Below are 13,796 nucleotides of genomic sequence, written 5' to 3' on the forward strand. Positions count from 1 at the left end.
GATTTTGCTGCTGGAGAAGTGATACATGTGCACGTACCTACAGTACACATAAAGTGTACTGTCCACTAATGTCCGTATGGTATTTACTTCAGTATACAGTGAAATCTCAACGATTTACAGGTGGAGACAAGAATAAGGTACACCATGCTGTCAAGTAAAAGACTTGATCTATGACCATTGATGTAACCACCTGCATTAAGTACTCTAGAGATCTATAGGTAATTCACAAACTAGCCACATAAAAGCTACTAGTGAAGTGCAGTTGCATGCAAATTAGGTTTATTGAAAAAAGTACAGCAAGACTGGAGATTTCAAATGCCAAGTTCACCAAACTACATACAACAGCACTCTCCACCAGCATGAGTGAAATATGGTCAATACACTTTGTGTGCACACATGAGCCACTGATTGCTAAAACAGACAAGACTATAAGTTTCTTTGCATTTACTGCAATCATCTGTAATAAGTTTTCTCCCTTGCACAGATCAATAGGCAAAGTGTGCACAAAATAAGACCTGCAGTGATGGTTTATTATTATGTGCCAACATTACTGATATTCATCTTGTTTGCGATCCTATTTCACACAAAGTTAGTAACTTGGAGATACAATAATGAATGAAGTGCACAACTTGAGCACTGTAACTTTAACAGAATACAGGACAAGAAACCAAATAATGCTGGTACAGTATCAATGTACTTTTCGAAAATCTAAATGCAGCTGCAAATTGAATATGTTGATGGAGGCACCAATGTTGTGTTTAATTCATAATTTGTATGATTTCCAGTCAGTTTTTCCGCTGTGTTTCAATAAACAACATAAAAAGTACAACTATTTTACTGTTAATAAAACAACCTGTTTATGTTCTATACATTGGCTGTAATTATCATTATTAAACATCTGGTTTTACATAATAATAACTAGTAACAACAATGTCATACTTTAAATGCTAAAACTTAACAAGTGAAGAAAAATGAGCAAATAATATAAAAATAATTAACCAAACTAATGAACAAAATGCATGAAAAGAATGAAAAAGAACATGGACAATAATGTTTAGCAGTGATAAACACTGATATGATTAGTAACTGAAAATTACTAAATGGTAATTGCCAAATGTAATTTAAACATGAGAATGGAAAACTTACTAAACATACTCAAATAATTTTCTTTTTCTTACTACCTTTGATAGCATCAATTATATTTATAAATATGAAATTATGCTTCAACTTTAAGCATTTAGGTAATGGATTTTGTAAATTTGACCACTGCTACATACCCAAGAGCATGCAACCAAATCAACTATAAGCAGTCAGGGGGAAATCAGTTTTATATGCAAAATTATTATGCACTTTGCTACCACTGCCTTAAAAAACAGCTACTACATTATCTAAGATATTATCTCACAGTCAACTAAATTACCTATATAGTTACCAAATTTTGATTTGGCAATACCTCATAATAAAACTCATAAAAAGTATTTATGAAATACAGTACTTTTCAATTACAAAAAAAATATTTTCAGCAGTAATAATAATTCATTGTGTCCCCTTTCAGTCCATTTTAAGTTCCTTTTATGTTATTGTGTTAATGCAATTCATTCAATTTTTGGCTCTATTAAATTCATTTCTTGTTAATTTTGTACATTTTTCCTCATTTTCCTTTACTAATGGTGATTAGGTATTTTTTCCTTTACTGATGTTATTAGGTATACCTTACTTTGAGCCACATAACCTTTAAAAGCCTTCCAATATAACCCAATAATATTGGTCAGAGCACTGACAGAACTTGATGATTACTGTATACAATTTATATGTAAGTAACTTAAGCAATTCAAAGCAATTTGGTCCACATTATTTTAATGTATCTAAACAAAAAATGTAAACATTGTTCAAACTACCCCACTGTAAACCCGCATTAACACCGCCATCTATACCAAAAGCTTTCTGGTAAGTCATAGGTGATTTAAAAAACAAACTCTAAGAGCAGGTGTCTGGTGGGGCTCCCAGAAAGAACCTATTTTGCCATTAGGCATAAATATATGATATCCCTGTCATCACCAACCAGTGTCACTCTAAGTCCCATACAGTATTACAACAAATTTACATTGGCTTGTTAGGCTTCACCTTAGAAACTTCTCCCAATTTAGCTACTCTGTTTTATCCAGTGTGTCTTGACTTTCTCCCTTATCCAGAAGGCACATTAATGACTGTTTGACAACCTTACCACAGGGTTTGTCGAACTGCAAGTTCCTTTCAGTACAGCAAAACTTCTAAAATCAGTTTTAAAGAAAACCAAAACAAGACCAGAAATGTGTCATATCATGCAGATGCCCTTGCCAATAAGAAGCAATTGATGGGTGCAGTTTTAAGTAAAAAATTAAGGGCAATAATTCTGTCAGAATTTGCTGAAATAAGGAAAAGATAACTTGACCTAGATATTTAAAACGTGAAGCCTTATACTGCAATTAATTTGAAATCACGAAGCCCTTCAAGAGGAAATTTTATGTAAACGAAAACAAAACTTTGGCTACAACTCCATTAAATGTTCTTTGAAAATGCTGAAAACTGAACTTCATTGAGATTTCCTTAGTTTTAAGCCACATATTATTTCTGGATTGAATCAAGTCATTCAAAAGTTTCTGAGATATGTGAAGCAGCATGACATTATGTGACTTGATGGACACAATTTTATAGACATAGCAGCAGCTTCAATAGCTTATACATTCTGTTCATGCATACATTCACTTAGGTAATAAGGGAAAGAACTGAACATAAATTCTCTCATACTTTGTTAGATTTCTCCCCCTTGTCACAGACCAGGAATAGTTGGAGCTTGACATCATATCTTCATAAACTTGAAGAGTATTATAATAAGGCCTAATCAACATTATCTTTATATACAACAGCTCATCAACAAAAAAGACTACAAGTTATATTATAAATAAATATAAATATTGCTTCTCTACCCTAATAGGATATACATTAGCTACATGCTGTATAATGTGTGCAATTATTGCATGAAAAGTTGTTATGGGAGGGAACTCTATTTTTCTAAATTGTTTATTAAATTAACTCACCATCAGCTCTTGCCAGCAAAGCTGGAAATCAACCACTCATTTGACAGGAATGATTTTTTTCATTAAAATTGTTAATGAAAGATTAATGTTAAGAATAAACTATTATATCAAAATAAAAACAAATTCTCTAACTCTACTAATTAACAGAGTTCATCATAAATTATGAGAATCATGAGAATTAATAAGTGAAATAACCTGTGTTTATGGACCATTTAATTCTGAATAGTGTAGTACATGTGACTGTACCTACAGCATACTGGTCACAGTGATAACAAACAGCACAGATGGAAAATAGCATGTGAGTGATAATCGAAGGGTGTAGAAATTGATTTACAATATATACTTGCTAATAAGTCAAGTCAAAATGCAAACTGCACAGACCCAGATCTTGCATCATATAATGCGCTGGCAGATCTGAGTCTGTACAGTTTGTTAGGAGTAAACAGTAAAACAAACAATATGTACCCTGGTCTTCAGACGCATTATGCCAAGGTAGATCATGATCTTTGTTGTTAGCAAGTTGACAAGACTTACAAGCGAGTATATACGGTATGTAGTTTAAGTTATCAGATTTCTGATGGATAACTGTACTTAGAGTGATTATCCAAACCAAGCGATCATTTTGCTCCATTATTAGGAACAAGTATGACCAGCATGCAACAGTAATAATGGATCTAGCATCTAATATCTAGGCAATAGCCCACCACATTAATAACTTCCAAAAGTCTCCTACAGAATCATTGTGTGCTAAATAGCACTATATTATACATGTCTTGTTTATGGACAAAACAACTTCATGAGCACAGAAAAAATCTGGGTGCCTCAATATTTGATTCAAATGAGCAAAGAATCATCCCTTGCCACTTACAACAATCCTAAATAAGGAAGTTGAGATTCTTCACTCCTAGGATTCAAGTAATTAAAAATTATTTTACAGAATTGAAGTCCTTAATGACCTCAATAGACCAATACAAAATATTGATAATCATGCAATTTAGACATGTTACTCACACGATTATTTTAATTAGTAAAAAGTATGATAGTGATTATTTATGACTTGCCTTCAAATTAATGACTTTATATGAGATGATGACGGTAATAACCACAATCTGTACCTTTATTCTTGCTACCTATGTTGTTCAACAATTGAAGTTATATTCATTATTACATAATTACATTACAACAATGATCTGCACTGATCCAGTAAATGGTTAACTGTTAAAATTAAACTCACTGACGCATTAACACTATAACTGTATGGGATCAGAGACCAAGCTTTCTTCCGTCATTCTGCCTTCCATTGTGGACATGTATGGGCATACATGTATTGATATTACAGTCTTTTGTCAACATGTCAAAAACATATCCAATTAATATCAAACTAGTGCCGATTTCAAACATATCCAATTAATATCAAACTAGTGCCGATTTCAAACATATCCAATTAATATCAAACTAGTGCCGATTTCAAACATATCCAATTAATATCAAACTAGTGCCGATTTCAAACATATCCAATTAATATCAAACTAGTGCCGATTTCAACCATACATATACTCACTTATAAGTCAAGTCAAACTGAAAACAAAGATCCTGATCTGCCATAGCATAATGTGCCTGGAGATCAGTGTCTATGTTGTCTGTTCTACTGATTACTTTTAACAAACTGCACAGACCAAATCTGCAGGCACATGATGCACTGACAGATCTGGGTCTTTGCCATCTGCAATTGGACTCATAATCAAGTACATACAGCAAGTGGGATCATTACTTTCTTCAGTCATTCATAAAGTTTCTCCATTTTTGTAATGCCACAATGTCTTAAAGGGCCAATGTATCCCCAAACAGTTTCTGATTGGACAAACTCTTGACTGGAAGGACTTAAAACAGAAGGGAACAGCTGGTTGAATAAATTCATTAATGTTATCCATAACAGTAAATAATAGTAAAATCAATGTACAGCTGACAGAATAAAAAGAAGGCTGGCATTTTGCTGCCATCTGGCAGTTTAGAAAACCCCTTTTAAGACAATACATGACCAATTAAATTCCTTGTATTTTTCCTCCTTCTTATATATATATATATATATATATATATATATATATATATATATATATATATATATATATATATATATATATATTGATGCACCAAAACTATCATGCTTATGTTAGGCACTAACCTGGACAAAACAAATATGAAGAAAAAAAACAGCAGCATATTTTATGTTGCATTTTATAAAAGTAGAGCTGTTTTATTTAAATTAAACCACTGTTAATTTTAGTGCAAATGGTCTTTCTGGAACTGAGATAATCACACCTGTTGATTGGTCATCCTAATGAAAAGCAACAAGGCTGAACTTAATAATAATAATAATAATAATAATAATAATAAAGACTATTTAGAAAAGGTAACTCAATTAGTTGCATTTTATAAAAATAGAACTGTTTTATTTAAATCAAACCACTGTTAATTTTAGTGAAAATGATCTTTCTGGAACTGAGTTAATCACACCTGTTGATTGGTCATCCTACTGAAAAGCAACAAGGCTGACTCAATTAGTTACAGAACTAATCTACCTTGAGGCCTTCTATCTGTTATGTACAATATATACAAGATGTGAAGAATCTGGCTTGACACTAGATAATTAAGTGATTTTAAAAATTAAAGTATCAAGCCTGGAACATAAACACTTTATTCTGTGTTCAGATTTTAATCCTGCTTTCTCTTGAATGCAAGTAACATTCTTCACTGATTACCAAAATCTCCAGGAAAAATCTCTGAGATCTGAGAAAAACATAAATGACAGAGAGACCACAACAGCATGCAGTAACAGCTGATTCACACAAATAGCATTGTGATATGTGTTCAAGCTACCATGTTTGTTTCTCTGCTAAAAACCTTGAAACTATACAACACGTACAATAATGCAAAATATTACCCTGCTATCCATACCTTAAAATTGCATGTGATAATCTAGACATAACATATAATCAACATTGCAATATCAAAGTAACAATGAAATTTTAATTTAATTTATAAAAGTACACTTCAACACTTCTAATCTGAGATATTTAAAACAAAAGAAAACATCTGTGTAATTTCTATATCTGTGTTCAGTGCGTATTTTTAACTTACCAGCCAGGTGGCCAACAGGAAAGTCAGGCTGTGGTTGAGTATAACGCTTCATAGGAAACTCTCCACTTATCTGTGTAGGTCGAAAAACAATGTGTTCTCCACCTCCTTCAGTTGTAGGCTGAAAAAGAAATACATAAGCAAGGTTGAGGTCTGTGCATCAATATTTTTTATTTTTTATTTATATGGCTCAGATCCGAGAATATGGTACGAAGTTATATATTATGACCACAGGCAACTTAATGCTTTATTGCTACCACGTTTTAAAATTTCCTTAGTCAATGTTATTGAAATCTAATGATCTTAGGCATGATATGTTATTCAATGCTGTAATCTGAATAACTTCAATGAAGATAACCTTCATTAACAATATCATCATGGAAATTGTTATTGAAACATTCAAAACCAACAAAGTAAAACTGACCAATCTTCCAAAAGCATTCAAAACCAACAAAGTAAAACTGACCAATCTTCCAAAAGCAACTTGGGTAAGATTAAGTCTTCTGAACAGTATCAATGAATTACGGTCTCCAGAGTGGTAACAAGCTCAGACAATTGGATTCAGGATTATCTCACTAATATGCATCACCCATTATTGAACCCATACAAGATCTATAAAACCCGTATTGCAATTGTCATCCAAATCAAATCAGAAATATGGCTTCCAGAAGCAAGCTTTGCCAATCAGATACAAAATCTCCTCATTAATATGCATGTATCTGGTTCATCATTAAACTCATCTGACATCTTTAATTGAAACTGGAGTCCGCATGGATGAAGAGGGCATTATGATTTATCATCTAGCATACACTCAACTCCAGGGGAGTGGCTAGACATCATTATGTCCCTTAGTTGTGAAGAGGGCATAGAAGCATCCTGTGTACTAAGTGCTATTAATTGTAGATGGGAGACAAGATCACCAGTCAGCCCTGGTGATGTAAAACCTCCAGCCTTCATAGCTGATATGACCTGGTGAGGGAGTGATGGTGGGGCATGAACTGCATCATCAGGTCAACTCTGCCAGGTATGGTCCACAAGCACACATGGATATACAAGACCAATGACCCTGAGGTGGAAGGCCTCACATACTGTAAGGATTATTTGGGATAATAGGGAAAGGGGGAATACTGATCCAATCCCCTTCCCTAGTCTGAGACTGGTGGGCAGACACCAAATCATCCACAGGATGGGATGGTAGAGACAGGTACTCAGTCCGTACCCTAGCCCATTAGCATGATGCCATTGAGCGATAATCAGGGAGTAAATAATACTAAATTGATTCATCATTCAAAAAGGTGCAGTGCTGATCCATAAAATGCTACATGCTGCCCTTAAAATACTGGAAGTGCTGCATCACCTCCCATGCTAGAAGGAAGAACATGCTTCCCTGAATATGCAAATGTACAGTATACCATATTCTTAATAGAAGGGATCAACATGATGCGATGGGCATAACATATGTGGTGTGCCACATCCCTAATGGAAGAATAAACATGCTACTGTGGATATAACGTGTGTGATGACCTACTCCCTAATTATTATTATCATGGGCAATGCGTGCTCAGTAAATTTAACACTATCATCATCAGAAAGATGTAGAGCCTGTAGTCCACCTGGGAACTTTGCCAGTGGACAGTTGTTCATGATGTGTGACATGGTCTGAAGAGCTAGTGACCTGGCCCCATCGAACAAGGTTGACACCTCCCTAATGGGAGAGTGCTGTTGTTGTTGTTGTGGGGTTTAACGCCATTTTTCAGCGCACAATAGGCTATGCATGGTGGCCAGTATTATTGGCAGCGGAAGAACCAGGGAAAACCCAGGGAAGAACCACCAACCCACAAGAAGCTACTGTCAAGCTTTCTCACATACCCACATTCTTCTTCAAGATTATTAACAAGCTAATGTCAAGGAACAAATCAACACCACTTCCAACTACCTTCTCTCCAGTCTTCCTTCTGGCCATGTTTGCAAATTTCTTCAGTGACAAAGTACAAACCATCAGAGATAAGCTTGACACCACAATTTCAATTGACTCGTCACCATACAGTTGGGATACAGAATTTGTGTGGCAACCATTAGCAGCATTTGAACCTGTCTCTATGGATTTCATACGTACAATCGTGATGAAGAGTACACCAAAGTCAAGTGAACTTGATCCAATTCCAACATCACTGCTGCTTGAGTGCTTAGATCCAGTATTGCCTTCACTAACTGATGTTATTAATACCTCTCTCTCATCCGGGGAATTCCCATCATTTTTCAAAACTGCCATTGTAAAGCCTCTGCCGAAGAAACCAACACTAGACCATAATGATTTAAAGAACTACCGCCCAGTTTCTAATCTCCCATTCATATCAAAAATCTTAGAAAAGGTTGTTCTATCCCAGCTTGTATCTCATCTAAATTCAAAGTCTTTTTAGCAATGTACAATCTGCATATCGCCCTTGCCACAGTACTGAAACTACTCTTCTAAAAGTAGTTAATGACATTCTCTCTGCATTAGATAGCAGAAAGATTACAGTCCTCACCCTCCTTGATTTGTCTGCAGCATTTGACACAATAGACCATGATATATTACTTCAGCGTCTCCAGCATGTATATGGCATTCATGATATAGCCTTACTGTGGTTCAAGTCCTACTTGGTCAACAGGACACAAATTGTATCTGCAAATGGAATACACTCCAGCCCAGTTGATCTATGTTGTGGTGTTCCATAGGGGGTCTGTTCTTGGACCTGTTTCTTCATTCTGTACACTCAGCCGCTCTCAAGTGTCATAGATCATCATCCAGTGTCTCACCAATTGTACGCTGATGACACCCAAATATACAAATCTAGCCACCCAACTGAAGTTGATGCTACCATCCAAGGTGTAGAGAGGTGCATTTCTGATGTGAAATCATGGATGACACGGAACAAGCTGCAGATGAATGATGATAAAACTGAGGCCATTCTGATCACAACACAAAGGCTTTCTCATTCACATCCTTTACCTCAAACAATAAAGATCAGCAACACCAACATTAAATTCACACAATCAGTACAAAACCTAGGTGTTACTCTGGACAGTACTCTCACATTGCACCAACATGTCATGAACATATGCAAGGCTGCATATCTTGAGCTGAGACGCATCAGCTCAATTCGCAAATATCTTTCAGTTGATGCCACTAAAACACTTGTGTGTTCATTAGTACTTTCAAGACTGGACTATTTGTAACTCAATTCTGTCTGGTTCATCTCAATATCTACTCCAGAAACTTCAAAACACAGCTGCTCGGATCGTACTAAGAGTACCACTACCACGATCAGAGCACACCTCCCCGCTGCTCTGTATCCTACACTGGCTATCCATTCAATCCAGAATCAAACACAATAATTTGTTCTCTGTGCTACGTTTCACTGTCTGACTCTAGTCCAACATACCTATCCGATCTCACTCATGTGTACAAACCAGCAAGATACTTACACTCCTCTTCTGACAATCGTATACTCATTATTCCCACTATGAAAACAAAGTCATATGGACAGCGTTCTTTTGCATACCAAGGCCCAGCAACGTGGAATGAATTGCCCACTGAACTTAGACACAAAGACACAGTGATCACATTCAACAGGGCTCTCAAAACTCACTTATTTCAACTGCAAAAACAAACTTAAAGACCTAATGTTTCCTACCTGAAATATTCAGCATGTTCTTTATTTTTTAATGCTTTTCCAATTTCATGGTGTTTGTTTTTGTAATAATATTATTATATTTTTTTTAACTTATAGCTGTTGTCTAATGTTGTAAAGCGCTTAGAGCTTCTAAAGATTAGGCGCTATACAAAGTCCTCATTATTATTATTATAAGCAATCCTACAAAGTGAAGTAATCTACTGTAGTATCATCAATTTTCATGGGGGGTCAATTTTCGTGGTTTTTGTTGTTGCCCCAAACCATGAATTTAAATCCCCAACGAAAAATGAGCCACATAGGATGATACCCCACCCACACCCATTTTCTTACAGTGTTTCAATCCTAGAGATTAACACAGCTACTGGTATTTGATAAATCAATAATGTAATCTGGTAATTAAATATTAGCTTTTACATGTGTTTGTTTTATTTTTTATTTTAACCTTTTGAAACAAGAATTATAAATCATTTTATACTGTTTCAATGCACATGTTCAATAAGGTTTCCAACAGCTGTAATTTTACACTCACTGCCTTAAATCGCTATGTGAGGTAACTAAGGATAGAGAGAAAATAGAGAAAATGCATAAGGTATTCAAACAATAGTAATACTGAAAGTGAAAGAAAAAAATAATACAAATAACAGTATATGAAAATTAAATTTAATACTTATTCAGATTGATCCCTCATTCAAGTACAACTGTTGTTGAAACATTTAAATCCTTCTGAAAGCACATTTCATTTTATCCATGCATTTTTAATCCAAAAGAACAACAATCCTGTAAAATACTTTAACTATTTCTTGAAACACTATTATTAATGAAACACTATGTATATACACTAATTACAGCAGAGTATTAAAGCTCACACGTCACAAATGTTTGGAAAAAGCCATTGCATTAACACCGTGTCAATCAAGTCTCATGGTACTCACAAATGCTTCTCAGGTAAATAATCCCCAAATTGCTGAATTAAACAAGTCCAGCTTTCTCAAAACTACTGATAATTATGTCTGATCTTTCACTCATTGTCGTATGAGCTGCAATTATCCATTCAGCATCGATTGGCTTGATTAATGAGGTTGCAATGTTTACTAATACTGTGCACTGATCATCACCAGTAATATCTTTTTCTGTAATGGTGTCCATGACCTGTTTAGCATACCACTTGTGGAAGTGTGACTTTAATTCTTCTTTAATAACCAATTGGCTGTGTTGGCTTCCTTTTGATGTTAGATTCTTTCTGATGAAGAGCACTCAAACAAAAACATGGCGAATGTGATTAATCTTGACATGTGTTTTATTTGTGCTCATAGAGAGGGAAGTATTGTTTAAGTGTTGTTGGCTGTGTCGGCTTCAACTCATGTTATTCACTTGGTCAAAAACACTGTAAGTATTGAACCTGCCATGTCTATGTTTTGTGCTCATACAGGTGGTACTATTGCTTTAAACATGAAAGTGACTGCCATTTGATTCGGCATAGTTTTATTCTTTTGTATTCTTTATTTTGGGTTATTTGTTGAGGTAAAACCATGCAATTAAATACCTACTAATATGCAAACTTTGACAGGCAAAACCACGAATTTAAGTACCCACGAAAATGCCTTTTGTTTTTACAAAACCACGAAAATTGAGCCCAATGGAAATAAATGATACTACAGTATATGAAAAGACACATTTGATATGTATAAATATATTAGGCACATTACCAGCATATACTTAAATAACTGTCATATATTCATCAAAGAATTACCCTAAAATAGGTTACAATTTGGAATATACCAGTAGATCACCAAGATCATCATTAATTCATGTTAGTTTTGTGTTTGAGCTTCAAGCAAAATCATAACTGACTACACATTATTCATTTCACTTTTGCTTTTGGCAAACTGGTTGTTTGGTAGCTCCTTTTGCTTGTACCTGGTGGGATTGCAAAAAAAATATGATAACACAGGGCCCCTTCTAATTTCGGATCAGATCCCTCCTGTATTCTAAATGAGGTCCCATCGGGCATGTCAAAAATAAATAATTTGTCTGAGAAAACATCAACTGTGCTGATGAAATGCGGAAATTTAGAGTCCGACAGTGAAACGTAGCACAGAGAAAAAATTTTGTGTTTGATTCTGGATCGAATGGATAGCCAGTGTAGGGTACAGAACAGCGGGGAGGTGTGCTCTGATTGTGGTACTTTAGTCAGTGAGAGAAAGATTCGAATGGACCATATACAGTTGACAAGATCATATGAATGCCTGGTTTGTTTTGCCTTTATTCAAAATCTAGGCGAGTCTGGTCCTCGAAGGAATTCCATCAGATGCTACTCAGCAAGTCGCCAATACCTTCTCGAGGACAGTGTTCGCCACAATGTTCAAGAACTGACAAACCGTACAAGAACCTGCTAAGCAGACTGACACGTAACAAATAATGATTTTAAGATCAAATAAATTATCTGTATATACCAACATATCTTTTTACAAAATATTTACACAATCAATGATTAAAACTCAACTGTCACAGCAAAGTATTATAGTAACGTTACCTCACGACTTGGAATTAATTTATTCTTGGGTTTGTTGTACATCGCTGTCAAAAAGTCTGTATATGAACTGTTACATTTAAATTTATACACTTCATTTTAGTTACGATACCATAACGATTTTTGGTAAACTGTCCTCTTAAAGTTTACGGATATTTCCCACAACATCCATTAAATATCAGAATGCAACTTCAGAATGTGAATGCCGCCATTTTGAATCAAAGGAAGCTATTGAACCGCGCTTGCGTAGTTGCCCATAGTTTATCCAGACTGCTTCAAAACAAGTATAACGTTAGCCATATAAATATAACGTGCCTTGACCGAAATGTACCCAAAGCTAAACGTACTTAGGTCAATAGTACCCAAGTCAAAACGTAATCAAGTTAAAAAAAAAAAAGTACCTATAAATGCTGAAACTTACCCAAGTCAAATCGTACTCATAAATAAAAGCTTTACCCAACCAAAATTAACCGATTAATGCGATTTGTTATAAATAAATTATAATATTTTTTGCTGTTCTCCCACCAAATTAATATAAGCAAAAGTATATTATCATAGGTATAAAGTATGCCATTATAATTTGGGCCAATTCAGCTTTGGCTTCCTTATTTATGCAGCTGATCAGCTTGAATCATCAGTGATAACTTTTTTCCTGCTTCTCTTTCTGTTAAACACCGGATAAGTTAAAGATGGATATAAAATATTTAGATGCATTACAATCTATTTATTTATACAAAAATTAAACCTTTACATTAATCAGATCAGCGTTTAGCGACAAAATGAACTAGAAAATATTATTACCTACCTACAATAATCGACCTAAATCCAAATAAACTTTCGGCAACTTTTTATCATGAGCAGCGATTACATGATGTTGTCAGTATCATAACTTTACCACGTTCATTGCTGTGATTTTCGCAGGAATGGTAATTATGCTTTAATAAAGAAAGAAAAAAACAAAAGTTTAATTGTCTTGCAATAGGTGCTCTTGCAGCTGTTTGCACGTTAACGCTATAAACTGATTTTAAAAAAAAATGATCATATTTAGCGCTCACCGAAAAGTAAATTGGAAATATACGCTAAGACAACAGCAAAATTCCACCTAAGTCCAATTTAATTTGTAGCACTTTTTCTGTTCTCCTTTCAGCATTTATTCATCATGAGAAATTAATTGTCACAGTATTCTAGTTGCGTATACATGGGGTGGGTGGGTAACAAAGACATGACATTTGCTTGATATATATCAACTGCATTGTATTGTAATAAATTTGGAGTTTGCGCATTTGGTTATAGCGCCCCGTTTTAAGGAATTCTTAGATTTTTGTGATTACTGGTCTGATTATTGGAATTTGGTGCAATAGAAACATATTCCTTAGC

At 34.7% G+C, this 13,796-nt stretch overlaps 1 protein-coding gene across 3 annotated transcripts in view; it reads right to left on the bottom strand.

Annotated features, from left to right (window-relative positions):
• The window catches only part of LOC149801354 (leucine-rich repeat-containing protein 49-like), a 170,828-nt gene extending 158,197 nt beyond the window's left edge, over window positions 1-12,631 (bottom strand). For all 3 annotated transcript variants that reach the window (XM_089955411.1, XM_089955409.1, XM_089955408.1), the window contains exons 1-2: window positions 12,423-12,631; window positions 6,216-6,333 (exon numbers count right to left, since the gene is read on the bottom strand). In XM_089955411.1, the coding sequence (XP_089811537.1) occupies window positions 6,216-6,333; window positions 12,423-12,464 (160 nt within the window). In that variant the 5' untranslated portion in view covers window positions 12,465-12,631. The remainder of the gene's footprint in view (window positions 1-6,215; window positions 6,334-12,422) is intronic.
• Between the last annotated feature and the right edge of the window lie 1,165 nt (window positions 12,632-13,796).

Source organism: Sinohyriopsis cumingii, chromosome 4, assembly GCF_028554795.1.
Source record: "Sinohyriopsis cumingii isolate HCF-2022 chromosome 4, ASM2855479v2, whole genome shotgun sequence".
NCBI classification, from domain to species: Eukaryota; Metazoa; Mollusca; class Bivalvia; order Unionida; family Unionidae; genus Sinohyriopsis; species Sinohyriopsis cumingii.